The 15,086-nt window shown below is 43.7% G+C and overlaps 1 protein-coding gene across 1 annotated transcript; it reads left to right on the top strand.

Moving 5' to 3' along the window:
* Positions 1–6,441: 6,441 nt before the first annotated feature.
* Positions 6,442–13,702, top strand: LOC130378202 (uncharacterized). Its single transcript, XM_056585091.1, has 2 exons — positions 6,442–8,573; positions 9,680–13,702. Exon 1 carries the CDS (start codon positions 6,490–6,492, stop codon positions 7,825–7,827), a length of 1,338 nt encoding a protein of 445 aa, XP_056441066.1. The 5' UTR covers positions 6,442–6,489; the 3' UTR covers positions 7,828–8,573; positions 9,680–13,702.
* The last annotated feature ends 1,384 nt before the right edge of the window (positions 13,703–15,086 follow it).

Below are 15,086 nucleotides of genomic sequence, written 5' to 3'. Positions count from 1 at the left end.
CTAATTAGGTGAGATCAGCTTGGCAGACAGGTGAACGGGCAAATCAGGAGCGGACCATGACAGTACCCCCCCCAGCAAGGGACGGCTCCTGACGTCCTAGGCCGAGCTGGGAGGGTGGAGGGTTAGACCGCGTCCTCTACCCACACTAGCTGGTCGGACCAGGAAGCCGGATTCCGGTTCACCAGGATCCCCAGATCTTGGTTCACCCTCTCCAGGCGGAAGACGCGGTGGAGGGCCATTTTCGCAGTCTCCCTGGCAGAGGGGAGTTTAGCAAAGGGAATGAAATAGGCAGGTTTACTAAATCGATTTACGATGGTGAGGACGACAGTGTGGCCTTTGGACAAGCTCGTCCTTGATGTGCCCAGCCAGACCCCGAAAGAAGACATCACGGAGAGCGGATGGGTTCCAATTGCTCATGGCGGCCCTGGTACGGAAGTCAAGAGCAATCTGTGACTGAGGGGCTCGCCTGGGAAAGGGCCGACAGTTCCCGTCCGGCTTCGGCCCCCAGAGGTCCGGTACCGAAGACTCTTCTGAGCTCGTCGGCAAAGGTCTGGAAAGAGCGGCAGGTGGGGGTCCCTCTCTGCCACTCAGCGATGCCCCAGAGACGCGCCCGCCCAGAGAGGTGGTTGATGTTGTAAGCCACCCGGGCTTCTTCGGAGGCGAAGGTGAGTGGTTGAAGGGCGAAGATGATGGAGAAGATGCACAAGAAGGCGTTACAAGTGGTAGGGTCGCCATCATAACGCTCGGGAATCCCCACATTGGGCACATGGGGCGAAGGGCTGAGAGGTGGAGCGGCGGCAACAACTTGGGCTTTGGCAAATTCCTGGCGGATGTGTTCGCCAGGTCCCGCTGATTCTGTGCCGTGGCAGCCGTGATAGCGGCCATCACCTGGTGCAGGGCACTCTACTCAGGAGATCCGATCTTCAGCTTGGGCTGGGTCCATTCTTGGCCAGATCGTGCTGTAACGGGGGGGGTTAGGCAGAACCCAATTGCACAGACTGACAATGGTGACAGGGAAGTCCAAAGGTTTATTGTTTGCACAGATGATCAGGATCGGTGCTCCTTTGAGGAGTTCAATAATCAGATAACAGCTAGGGGCAATAAAATTGCACATAATAAGGCTAGGGAGGCATGCTGGCAAAAACAGCCAATAGTGTATATTCGTAAGCAGTGATGCCAGTAAGGCGTTACTGGCCTCGGACCACTTTTTTCAGTAACGAGTAATCTAACGCGTTGCTATTTCCAAACCAGTAATCAGATTAATGTTACTCATCAAAGTCTGTCTGTCTGTCTGTCTGTCTGTCTGTCTGTCTGTCTGTCTGTCTGTCTGTCTGTCTGTCTGTCTGCCTGTTTGTGCTAGAGTGTGTGAAGCATAAGTCTCCAAAGACTTCAATCTATCAGAGGCGGGTGTCGACCTTGTCTCTCCAGAGTTCGCGCCACCAGTTGTTATTAGCGGCGGAATTAGTCGCGCGGTGCTGCGTGTGTGTGTGTGTGTTGCACTGGAGTGACGGCAGCAGAGAGAGTGCGTGGGAGCCTCTACGTTATCACCAGATAACTAAACCCACGGGGAGGTCCAGCTCGAGCGCTAGAATGCGCTGTTTACGTCACGCACGTGGAGATGCGTCCGGTGAGCGTGCAGTGATAAAAGTCTGAGCATTAAAAGTTGGCTGAAGCAGTTGAAAGCAGTGTGTCAGTGTGTGCACCCAGGGCCATAGCACCAAATTCTGGGCCCTGTATACAAGAGGCACTGTTCGCCCCCCCCCGAATTCCCCCTACCAGCCACATGCGCAGAATTATTGAGGAGGGAGGAAGGGGTGAGGGGGTGGATCATGATTGTTGCCGAGGGAGGGGGTTGAAGAACAATTGTTGACAGGGGGGGGGGGAAGTTAGCATTGGCAAAACCGGTTGTCATTTTTTATTTTGAGGCGGCAGGGGGTGTTGTCGCAACTAAATGTAACTAATAAAGTAACTTGTAATCTAACTTAGTGTTACTTTTAAAATCAAGTAATCAGTCAAGTAACTAAGTTACTATAACTAGTAACTAGTAATCAGCAATCGGAATACTTTTTCAAGGTAACTGTGGCAACACTCTGCGTAAGTGAAAAGATTCAGCATATTGCCTAAAAACTATGCCATTAATCTCAATAGAGTGATTACGATTTCAAATTGCAAAAGCAACGTCCATCCTGCCTTATTCGATACTTTAGGGAATTCACTTTAAATTCACCCTATGACAACCGCTAACCATTAGCAGTGGTGGCGTAGTGGATTAATATAAGACATATTCAAATCTCGCCGGTCCATCAACATGCCTTTTACCCCCATAGATGTGGTGCCGGCACGGTCTTGAGAACATTGGTTCAAGTTTGAAATAAGCACAAAAAAAAAATTCCATAAACTTTAGTGAATGAGTATTCAATATAAAATAAGAATTGGTACTTTTTAAACTTCACATTAATACGCATCACTTGGGAGACGAACTCTGCAACAGTAAGCATTGTCTACATAAGGTCAAACATTGACGATCAAATAGCGAATACCCTCTGATGAGAACCTGTATCTCTCAAAAATAATATTATCAGGCAATGCCAAGGTATCTGTCCCGAAAGACCCTCTGCGATACCGGGGGCCTCTACGAATATTCAAATCTCCTAACCTTTATGCCTCCTTTCCTTAACCTTTGTGGCAAACGTCATCGGGTCAAGGAGAGATGAAAAGGTGCTTCCTTTCGAGCATAGGAAAAGACAGGACTATTTAAAATGAATTAGACTCCACTGTTCCTAACCGACGTCATTGCGCGACAGCAGGTATTGCCGACCTCTAGCCTCTCTAGTCTGAAACTACAATTTTCCCAAGATTGACCAAAACAAGCGCTATTTGATCCAGGCGTTCTTGTCGTATTGATTTCAAGCAGGTTATCGCCAAGAGTGAGAATCACTTAGGTCGGACTTGGCCAACGGGAATATTTTAGGCCACTTAAAATCCAATTTACATGTGAAAAAAAAGATGCTAAACATATGTTGATGTTGAAATTAACCGCTGACATTTTCTTTTCTTATGGTGTATTTTATGTGCTTACTAACCAGCAATAAATGAATTCATTTATATTCAATTAATTATGTTTCTGGAATTGGTGTCCATCTTTATCAATTGTATTTTCTTCGCTTCTATTCTTCTGCTTTACCGCGTCCCTCAAGCGTCTTCGCGTAGAGTCGGTAAACGTCGGTGGCATGTTGCTTTAAATATTGCCACCGTAAAAAATGATGGGATACCACTATCTCCTTTCCATTCGCAAAGGCAGCTCAGGAGTAACCTATGCTAAAGGAGGGTTAAAGGAAGCATCGAGGCTCCTTTCCTAAGCATTTTTAGAACTTTTCCTCCAAGCACTTACGGGTCATCTCCATAGGAAAGGAAATTTCCAATGCAAAAAAGAGAATTCGTAGAGGCTCCAGCTCCGAGGTCCAAGGGAACACCCATGAAATGGTGACGACATTGTCAAAGAAGGGGCTACGAAGCTGCGCACGCCAATCTTACCTGATAAGCTTAGCTGAAAACCTGCTCCCAACCAGGTTTGGTTGACAGCATAAGTCACCATGGTGATACAGCAACGCTAAAAGAGATCGACTTTTGTGTCACAGCTAACCCAGGTTTTGAGCGCAACATACCTTGCTAATGTGGTAGAAATTAATGATTATATTCTATGGTAAACTATGATTAAAATTAGGCCTGTATATCTAATGGTAGAAAACATGTAAAGCGTCTTGGATTTTGATCCAGGGCTGGTCACGAGGCCTGGGAGTCTTGGGTCAGAGCAGGGCTTGGGGCGCAACCCCCCAGGAGCAGTTGTCTACTGAGACAATGCATGCTAGGGTGACCAAACGTCCTCTTTTCCCCGGACATGTCCACTTTTTACGTCCCGTCCGGGGCGTCCGGGGGGGTTTTATTAATTGATGATAATGTCCGGTTTTCGGACATTATCTCGTCGCATATTTGTTTTTGCCTCGTCGCATATTTGTGTTTCTGGGTCTTTCACATAACCTACTAGTTATTACCATTGTATATGTCTATGGTTATTACGCCTTCCAAGTTCTGGAAATGGTATCTCCCTTACGTTCCACCTTCTTGCGCGAGCTGACTGTAGAGAGAGTCTGTCATTGGGCGACCGATCTCAGGGTTGCCAGAGCCACGATAATGATCCTCCAAATACGACCCCCCCCCCCCCCGCGACGAAGTGTCCTCTTTTTCACAAACTCAAATCTGGTCACCCTAATGCATGCTGACTCCACTTCCTGGGTCCTAGACTATCTCGGTGACCATCTGTTTAGAAGTATTTGTGTTTTATTATGTGTGGACACCTAGAAAAACAAGAAACTGCTGAGGACTGTGCTTTTGTGTGTTTAAGAAGAGGCTTGAATCTGTTGGCAAGGCAGTGACTCTTAAGACCTACTCGGCTGTTATCGTTGTTGTTTTTCTGCACGATAAAGTCTTTTGTCAATTCTTGCTCCGGACCCCTCGTTTTATTTTACTCTCTCTCTCTCTCTTGAATTAGTCTAAGTGTTTTAAATCTCGATTAATCTCTGACATAATTGGCGTCACGAACAGGATGAAATAGGGACTCTCCAGCTGCCGGGCCAGAGGACGGGACTCGAACGGATCATACGACCAGAGCTCAACGGTAAGTTGTCTTGCCATATATAGGATAGAGTCGTTTGATCTGTTCTTGCCCCGTCTGAAACGCTCAGCAGCAGGTAAAGTGTCTCTTTGATCAAACAAACTAAAATTATAGATAAATGAGCGAGTGAGAGATACGGGGGCTCCGCGGGAGAGATTGACGTGCGCGCGCACATGGGCCATACGCGCGTCTGTGGTTCTAAATGACCAAGACGCTTTGTGGCTCCCGATTTTGATACGAGTTGTTGTTATTTGGTGTTTTGGTGTTTTGGTTAAATAAGCTTACTGTAAGTCCTGTGACTGTCTTGTGGAGGAACGAATTAGTGGAAAGTTCTAACAAGGACAGGGCCAGCAGGCCCGCAGGTCGAAAGAAACAGACCTGTAGGATCTTTTCTGACAGTATCCTATTTGGAGTTGAGTTGTCAGTTGGGAATTAATTCAGTCGTTTTTATTTGAGGAGCTTTCTTGGGATACTGACTAGTGAATTTTAAATGCTCATCTTGGTGCAGTTGACCTGCAGATCCTACACCAGGTGAATTTCTGATTCCGATCTTGCTATTTTGAGAAAACAGGCTTCTCGCACTTTTTGAATAGATAAGTCTCTTGGTTGGGATACCGCTTCAGGTGATTAGCTAATCCTGATCTTGGTGTTTTGAGAAGTTTCTTGTTTGTTCTTAATCTGTTCGAATGGTTATGTATTCAGCCATTATTTTAAAAGAATGGGCTTGTCGTTTGACGTTCCGTTTGAATGAGTTTTGACCCGCTAATCTTCCAATCACGCTGCAGTGTTGGATCTAAAGAAAGGGCCAGTCTGTAACTCTGATCTTGGTGCTGTGTGGCAATAGGTTCTTGTTTGAAATTCTGGTTGATTGATTATCCATCCGACTGTTCATATTTTAACCAAAAGGCCAGTTTCTACGCTCGGTCAACCTTTTATTTGTAATTAATTACAAACAATTCGGACATTTTTCAATATAATATAAAGAAATTGTATGAATCGGCTTATTGTCTGTATTTAAGTCGTGTTAGGATTAAGTTACCTCGGAGATTTTTACGACCCGGTTTATTTTTTGTTGATTCTGTCATAAATAAATTAGGCGGACAGAGAATAGTTAATTTGTTTGAAGTAGTTGATAATCATAAATAAATTAGACGGATAGAGAATAGTTAATTTGTTGAAGTATTGAATAAATGTGTAAGTCTTCTTTGACTTAAACATCCCCGCGCTGACTCTAACTGCACGTGCACGAGCAATCTCACAGGGTACGAGCAGGAGCCTGCAGGCCAGGGTTAAAAATAACAGTGAAGGGTTGGGGCCACATTCCAAACTTCGGGAGGGAGACGAGCGCTTGGGAAGAGTTCACATTTGTAGCTTAGAGATAATAAAGTATTTAAACTAACTAGTAGGATAAACTCAAATCAATTAATAATAATTAATAGTAATAATTTAAAATGGCACCAACAGCGGTAGAGATTTTGAGCAAAAACAATCCATTGCTCAGGGATGAGATAACAAGGATCTCTGAGAAATGGGAGAAAGGAACAGCTAAAACAAGCACGATATGGCCCATGGGAGGGACTTTTGATCCAATAATGTGTAGGGACATGGAGGTAGTAATAAGGAACTACAAACCTAACAGAAGTGGGAAAAAGGCCTTAGAGATGAGAGACAGGGAAAGGTTAGTGCTAGCTTTGTTTGAAATGGAGGGAGAGAGGTGGCGCGCATTACAACGAGTGGCCAGAAAAATAATCACAAAGGCAGAAGAGGCTCAACCTTTGCCTCTGAAGCTTGAGCCACCGCCGTACAAACCAACTAACATGCATCCACTGATAACAGACAACGTGGAATTTAAAGGGGAAGTCACACTAGATGAAGGAGATAATAAATGTAACACACAAGGGAGGGTCAGTGGGGACCCAGGCACAGAGGTGTCTGGCTGCAGTACATCAATACAAAGCCCCCTAGTACTCCAGTCACGGGGGAAACTAAGGAGAGCACGAAGGGGAAGAAAGGCACCCGACACCCTCCCAGGTAATTATCCTATTCTAGTCAAAGGACAACATGTCCACTATCAACCGTGGGGTTCACAGGACTTGGAGGGAGTTATTTCTAAACTCCCTAACATTCATAACGGGGCGTCTAAATGGATTCGAACATTTGAGGAACTCACAGTGGGAAAGCTAAAGGCAGTGGGGGACCTGAAAGCTCTGTTGGCAAGAGTATTGGGGTTATCTAAAATGGAGTCTGTACTGAGGAATGGAGGGTTGGATATAATGGACGGAATGCATGATGGGACTACACTTGATTACTACAGAGTGGCGATGTGGACCACACTCAGAAGGGAGTTCCCTACCCATATCGATCATAAAAACATGAGAGGCCTCCCCATCAATGACACAGAGAATCCTGCATCCTACCTCCAGGCCCAATTGGACAGATGGCGCTTGGAGACGAATGAGGATCCTGAGATCCATCCTGTGTTTTCGGTCATGTTCAGAAACTCTGTGATAGAGATTCTACCTAGCCCAATCAAAGTTAAGCTGGATGATGTGGTTGGACTGGTTACAAATAAAACTCATAGAGAATTCTGCGATCATGTGGTTCATGCAGTGGACAAATATCGGCAAAATGAACACAAAATACAGGAACAAAGCAAAGAGGTGCAGAGTAAGCTATCTCAGCTTCAGTTGGAAGAACTCACAAAAAGAGAAAAGGAGAAGAAAAAACAGGCGGTTGTTTCCGAGTCTGTTAATACAATATTGCAAGCCGTCCAGCAGGGCGCACCACAAACCCAACCTCCTCAACAGGCATTCTCTACCCCAGTACAACAGCCTCAGAGCCAATGGTCACCCACTCCACCATTCATATACACCATTCAGATACACCTACATAATACTGGGAACCCAACAAATGGGAATAGGCAGAATCAGAATAAGGGGCCCAAAGGTCAGTATATAAACAATCAACAACAAGGATCCCAAGGACAACGCAGAGGTCCTTTAATATGTTATGGGTGCAACATGGAAGGACATATTAGGAGGAATTGTTTGGCTAACCCCTATCCACCACAGCAAGGACAGGGTAACAGCTATCAGGGAAGACAGGAACAAGGAGGTAGCTACCAGGCAGGTCCCTTTATGGGACAGGGATACTAGGGGTGCCCAGAGAATCCACAGGGGGAGGGTCAGCTTGTAGCAATCACAAAACAAGCTGATGAGGAACCAATGCTGCAGGTTCTGATAAATTATAGAGGCATGCCAATGATGGCCCACACTGGAGCCACTAACACTTGCGTAGGTCCAAATTATGCCTCTCACCTCCCCATGGCAGGAAAATTCACCAAAACTTTAGGATTATCGGAACACACGCAGTTAATACCTATGACAGCTCCAAGTCATAGGTATAGCTCCATTCTTATTTTAAGTTGTATATGTGAGCGAATGAGTGAGTGAATGAGTGAGTGAGTGAGTGAGTGAGTGAGTGAGTGAGTGAGTGAGTGAGTGAGTGAGTGAGTGAGAAAGAGTTACATTGAGTTGAGTTAGAGGGGTCAGATGAAGTGATTTGTGAAGAGTGAGACAGAGAAGAGGAAGAGTGTGTGGATTGGCAACGAGATTTGGCGATGAGATTGGAGAAGGCTTTCCGGTTAGAATTTTCTTTGGGGACATTCATATCTTTCGATGGCCTTTTAAGATTAATAATCTAGTTTTGGAGTGTGTCCAACAGAGAGAAAGAGATTGAATTTGCATTGTGTTTAATAGATTATTTGTGCGTTTGGATGTACTCTGTAATTGGTTCCTGAATGTAACCCTTGTCCACTGTTTTAGAAAAAACGTAGAACCACCACTGGGATGGGTGATTCTGTGGTTCTTGGAGACTCTCCAACGCGTCGGAACACCATATGGTATATATCATTACATCTTTGTACACAGAGCACTGGTGAGACAACGGGTTGGATCGGAGAGAGAAGGTGTTTGGAGAAGGGAGAGGAATGTATAGAAAGCAAAAAGGGTGGATGAGGACCGAGCCGGAGGTAATAAATCAGCGGAGAGGTGGCTGGGGTCGTTTAGCTCAGGAGGTAGAGCAGTTGTCTAGTAACCGAAGGGTTGCTGGTTCGATCCCCATCTCTCCTAGCTGAGTGTTGATGTGTCCCTGAGCAAGTTAAATGGTGATTACAGGATTTAGGAATAATTATTTAGACTCAAACATGAGCAATTAGCGTTAAAAATTGTCTGCACACCACACTCCACAGGAGTCAATGGGTTCAATGGCGCCAGGGTAAAGTGACTCATCAAACGAGGAGCGGACCCAACCCATGGATTCTGCGTGGATAGGTGGATGTTATTTTGGTGCTTGGACCTGACGAGGTCTAGGTGCCAAGATGACAACACAAATAAAATATTTCCTTCAAGATTATGATAAGTAATAGACAATTTATTAAAAGTGATCTTATAATTTAGAAAAAACAATCGGCAATACTTAAAAATTAGACCAAATAAGTATGATAAAACGTTATCCAAATTTCTAATTTAGGTTATCCACAATGACAAATGTCATTTAAAATAAATAAGTAAAATAAAATAAAAAAGGGTGTGTGTGAGCCTGTTCTCATGTGTGTGTCAGGGCTGCCGAGGTAGGGGAGAATCCTCTCCTACTCCAAGTGACTGAGTACACAAGGGGATACCCAAGCACACTTCAGATAAAACAATATGGTTAATTAGTAAATAGAAACAATGTATCAATTCAGTGTTGAATAAACTAGTTAAGATCAACATAGAGGATTTGGGTTTGGTATAGTAGTGAATCAAAATATGGAAAACACTAAATGCAAGCAATAGGTAGAATAAAAGGTTTAATTAGGTCGTCCAATTTAAATAGATAGTGAAGGGCAATCGGGTAGGATTATGAAAAGAATTGTGATTTTTAACGGTTAAGACAAAAGTGAGTCGCCCAATATTGAAAATGCAAGTTTTAATATTGTGATTTTTGTTTTCTTTCACATCTCCCTAGTAAAGGACAGTAGGTGGATTGACGCCACATCTGCTGGGAAGGAGTCATACATGCTATGTTGTCAAATTGGATTCGGAAGTAGTGGGTTTACCTTCAAATGCCACTAATACTGCTGCAACACTTTAATAATTTTAACTGATAAATTATATTTTGTTTTATAGTCGCCCTGATGTGCATTCATGACGCACACATATGGCTGCATAAGGCAGATGCGGCTGAAGACTCTGTCTCCATCCCTCCACTTTGCGATCTATACCACCATATAGGTGGGGATTGATCGTATCCCAGGTACGGCATCCTGCAATAAGCCAGTATGGAAGGCTGGTTAGCCAACGACGGGTAAGATCCCACCTTGAAGCCCGGGACAACCTAATTCAGGCACAGTCACGATTACTTGGCAGAGTCACTGTGAGCACTGGCTCACTTGATCATGGAGTGACGGACTGCAACCATCATAGGAAAAGCCGGCTGATGAAAGGTGGAGGGGGAACAGGAGTCAGATATGTCAGCTCTGGCAGCAGAGGTCGTTTTGAAACGGGGCATGTCGCGTTTTATTTCATTTTATTTTACCTTTGTGGCATAGAAGGCCACTAACGCATGTAAGTTTTTTCGGTTTAGTGCATGACTTTGGAACAGCGTGGTTTCGGGCGGCTGATGGTAAACCCACCCATATTGGGTTTAGGAGTTGGACATAATGGTTTCGATTTCCCTTCCCAAAAGATTGGTTTCAGTTTGCTGATGCTTAAGGTTAGACTTTCGACGTTGGGTGCACCAACGGCGTTATTAGATTTGCTTATCATTTAATGCGCATGTTTTTGACCATTGCGAAAGGGGGGAGGTATTGAGGACAATTTGGAAAAATTTTGAAAACAAGGTTTTTCTTCACCATACTTGCAAACAATGATTGACATCCAACTAAATGAGTGTGAAATATTTGGAAAAAACAGTGTTCAACAGATGGGTAGAAGCAGTCCCATCAGAAGACCAAAGTGCGGCTACGGTAATCAAGGTTCTGACTAGAGAAGTCATGCCAAGGTTTGGAATTCCGTCACAAATTAGCTCAGGCGACAGAGCAGCGTTTTTTCAGAAAACAATCAAACAAGTGATTTAACATCGGCATGTCAAACAAAGATTAGGCTGTGTCTACATTCCTCAAACCACAAGGTATGGTGGAGAGAGGAATCGGACGCTTAAGACAAAGATTAACAAAATTAAATTAGAGTACTAAATTAAAGGACTAATGCACTACGACTGACACTAATGAGTTATCGCATGAAAACTAACAGAACGACGCATCTAACCCCGCATGAAATGTTTACGGGTCGACCCATGCCTTCACCTGTCATTCGAGGGCCTCATAAAGGACCTCCATTAGAACAATTGGAAACTGAATTAAGACGTTATATGGGACAACTAACTGGCATACACAGGCTTATTTTTCAACAAGAGAAAGGCAGAGTTCCAGAGTTGGAGAAGGAGCCACCAAGGGGGTCGGAGCCGGGTGACCACGAGCCTAGGCGAGAAGGGCCATACAAAGTCACCAGCGCAACACCAACAGCCATCCAAGTGGAAGGAAGTGCCACGTGGTATCATCTCAACCACTGCACTAAAGCTGCTCAACCCAAAGCCAGAGACGACCGTGAGGAGGAGGAGCCAGACGCAGACACACGTGGGGCTGACCAGCTGCCCCAGGACCAGATCCAGTCGAGCCAAGAGATACAGCAGCATGATGATGCTGAAAACGGGGAGCCTGTTTCTGATCCTTTACGGGTTGTGCCAGATTTCGCTGGCACAAGCACAGACCCCGAGGAAGGATGAAACCACGGGGACAACACAAACCTGGAAGGGCCAGGAATTAGGGGGTGGTAGGCCTACTGAAGAAAGCCAGAGAGGAACACAGGATAATCCGGCCCAAAATCATTCAGGAATAGTCAACAAGAAAGGGAAAATAGTCTTATATGCTCAGATACCACCGCGAGACCAAGTTAATGAATTTGTGTTTACTGTAATGTCGGATAACCAACCGTTATGTGCATTAACCTTCCGCCAGAATCATGAACATGTGCATAGGAAAGATCAGTGTGAATTACATATCCAATTTAATTCAATGAAATGGTGTCTGGCATAGAGGAGTCGGGTGACTGGGAGAGGATGCTCTATGGGGAGATAGATTGGAGTGAAACTAGAGAGGAGACCGGAATGTGAGAATCAGACCCCTCCATGTGAACCACAACCATTTCAGACAGTGTGAACAAATGGACATTGGACTAATGGGTTTCAGGGCTGGTGGCTGCAAACTAGGGATGGGCAAAATGATTCTTTTCCGGGAACTAGTTATTTCAGTTCAGTTCACTATAACGATTCGTTAATTTGATTCGTTCGTCACGTCAGATTACATCTTTTTTTAATTGGTCGTGAGTCCGGATAGGACCATCAAGACCGCATTCCGCCGTTTGGAGATGCCTGCTATATAGTATGTTGAACGTCCCACCAATATTTATACCACTTGCTTACTCTCTATATTTCATTCATGGTTTTACATTTATAATTTTATTTTACTTTACATTTAATTCTTCATTGTTCAGGCATTACAGAACTTGCATGGTCATAAATAAAAAATACGAACTGCAGTTTAATTTCTTTGTTTGTTCTTAAATTGACATAGAATGGAGCAAAGACTCCTGGGATTGGGAAATGCGTTTATCCAATAAACAGATGGAGGTCAAGTCTATTTTCGAAAAAATGTAGGGGGATATATGAGTCGAATGGTATGACCCAAGATACGTCAGAGAGAGAAAGCGCGCATATTCGACGGTACCGCCTTGTCATTGGTTTACCCAGGTGCCATTCCAACACCATTGCTACCTCTCATTGGCTGAATCTTTGAGGAAGTTGTAGACTCAATCAATATAAGTCGCGGGGAGACGGAGCTCTGTTCGTTTGTATATTTTATTTACGTGACCATATGTTTGGTTAAAAAAAAAGAATCAAAGAACCAGTTCTTCTTGTTTTGGGGAACCAGTTCTTGTCGTTCACGTTCGGGATTCGTTCGTTGTAACGAATCAGTCGCGACCGACACATCCCTACTGCAAACAGAAGCAACAACCACGATGCCCAAACCCCCCACGTTATATAGTATACCGGTATATGACGATAATCAGAGCTATTCAAATCCATGCAAGCTTGTTGACAATCTTAGTTTTTAATTTTTATTATGTTTTACATTATTGAATGTATGTTATGTCAATTTTTAATGTATAATATGGTGTCACATATTTTTGAAACGCCAATTTTCAATGCATGCTGAATGATTATTGATTATTATGCTGTTTATGATTATTATGTAGGTATTCTAGATACACATTTGATATAGTTGCATGATGAATATAGAATATTGTGTTATTATGATTAGAAAGGTTTTATGATTACATATGAAACAACTTGTAGGGATTAGAGTGTTAATAATACACTGCATTTGGTAAATCTTTTTGGCCTAAAATCAGGTTGAAATCCCTGTCAAAGCTCTGAGGTTTTTACCGATGACCAGATGTGGTGTCAATTTGGCAAGGGCTTAGTAGCATATAGGCTTAGCAATAATCCAAGTAATTTGTTGGAACCTTATTGGCCCCATCAAGGGGGGATGTGTGGTAGAAATGAATGATTATATTCTATGGTAAACTATGATTAAAATTAGGCCTGTATATCTAATGGTAGAAAACATGTAAAGCGTCTTGGATTTTGATCCAGGGCTGGTCACGAGGCCTGGGAGTCTTGGGTCAGAGCAGGGGTTGGGGCGCAACCCCCCAGGAGCAGTTGTCTACTGAGACAATGCATGCTGACTCCACTTCCTGGGTCCTAGACTATCTCGGTGACCATCTGTTTAGAAGTATTTGTGTTTTATTATGTGTGGACACCTAGAAAAACAAGAAACTGCTGAGGACTGTGCTCTTGTGTGTTTAAGAAGAGGCTCAAATCTGTTGGCAAGGCAGTGACTCTTAAGACCTACTCGGCTGTTATCGTTGTTGTTTTTCTGCATGATAAAGTCTTTTGTCAATTCTTGCTCCGGACCCCTCGTTTTATTTTACTCTCTCTCTCTCTTGAATTAGTCTAAGTGTTTTAAATCTCGATTAATCTCCGACACTAACCCACTAATTGAAGTTCGTAGTACAGGGTACAGATCCAAGGGCGTCAGTTTGTTTTTAGAAGTGGTGGGGACAATAACCATAAGCTTGAGTGTGGTTTGAAAAGTGGTGGGTACCCTTATGTAAGCTATTCATCCATTCAACGCTGCATTAAAATATGCTCTGCAGTGTATTGTCAGGTGTTGAAAAACCAGTTTGTGTTTTGGCTTGTTTTGCAAAACGACGTTGGAAACACCAGGGTATTGGCGCTCGGGATATGTAATACTAATACACACAGGACAAAGAAAAGTGTTGGCAATTTAACACTTATCTTGACATCAACAAAGTTTACCAGACAATCAATTGCAGACTGTAAAGGGGGTAGGCTACGAAATGAAACGAGGTACTACTGAGCATCAGCCTTTTGAAGAAGAGCAAGGGTTGCTGGTAGCATAATGTTATGCTGCATTAAAAAATGAAAAAAACAAGCACCCAGAGGAGAATTGCATGATCTGCCAAATCCTGACCACCAGTAAACACTCGCGAAGGACCAATTCACACTTCACTCGTTACATCATGAGCAAATTGCCCGCAAATAAAATCCCCTAGAGTTTAGATAATCACACAGCAGGTTATACGATATTTATGTCAGGATAGGCCTACCACTGGCTCCAAGTCCAACGTCAAATATCTCAATCAGACAAAACAACTCTAACCACATTGGCATAGCAATCGAACCGTGTGTAGCTGCTACTAGCTGCAATCTATATCTTGAGCACCAACCAGAATCAGATGATCACAATCGCTGTGTGTACAGACAGCCCACGTAGCAGCCTGCCCTCTCCCCCTCGCGATGATATAAAAACAACAAAAATTCGCTATTATAAGGCTATTCAAGTGGATCCATAATGTCTAAGAGAAAAGCGGGAAGCAATATACGATCCTTTTTCAGCAAGCAAAAATGCGCTGTAAGTTTAGAGAAATCTACAAATCAACTTGTTTTACGATGTTTGATATTAACTCGGTTAACTGCTAGTTCTCATCTACTGCTAACGTTAACGGTCAGCTAGCAGTTACACTGCAGTTAGCTACATACCGGCTTTAGCTAGTCTATGCTTTGCCTACTACAAATTTGTCTTCCACTTTTATTGGTTGAGTCACGTGGAATACCTTTTGTACAGTAGCGATTGTTTCTAGTGTTCCTGTTAAATATATATCTCAAGTTAATTCCACAATATTGCGTTAGCCTTCGCAAGTACTAGAAGTCATAAAAGCTAGCCTTCCAA

The sequence above is a fragment of the Gadus chalcogrammus genome, chromosome 3 (genome assembly GCF_026213295.1).
Source record: "Gadus chalcogrammus isolate NIFS_2021 chromosome 3, NIFS_Gcha_1.0, whole genome shotgun sequence".
NCBI classification, from domain to species: domain Eukaryota; kingdom Metazoa; phylum Chordata; class Actinopteri; order Gadiformes; family Gadidae; genus Gadus; species Gadus chalcogrammus.
Note: the sequence above shows the minus strand (reverse complement) of the source record. Positions and strands in the feature narration are given on the sequence as shown.

What these genes read in the sequence shown, in the direction of transcription:
- LOC130378202 (XM_056585091.1), top strand. Translation starts at nt 6,490, where the DNA reads ATGCATCCACTGATAACAGACAACGTGGAATTTAAAGGGGAAGTCACA.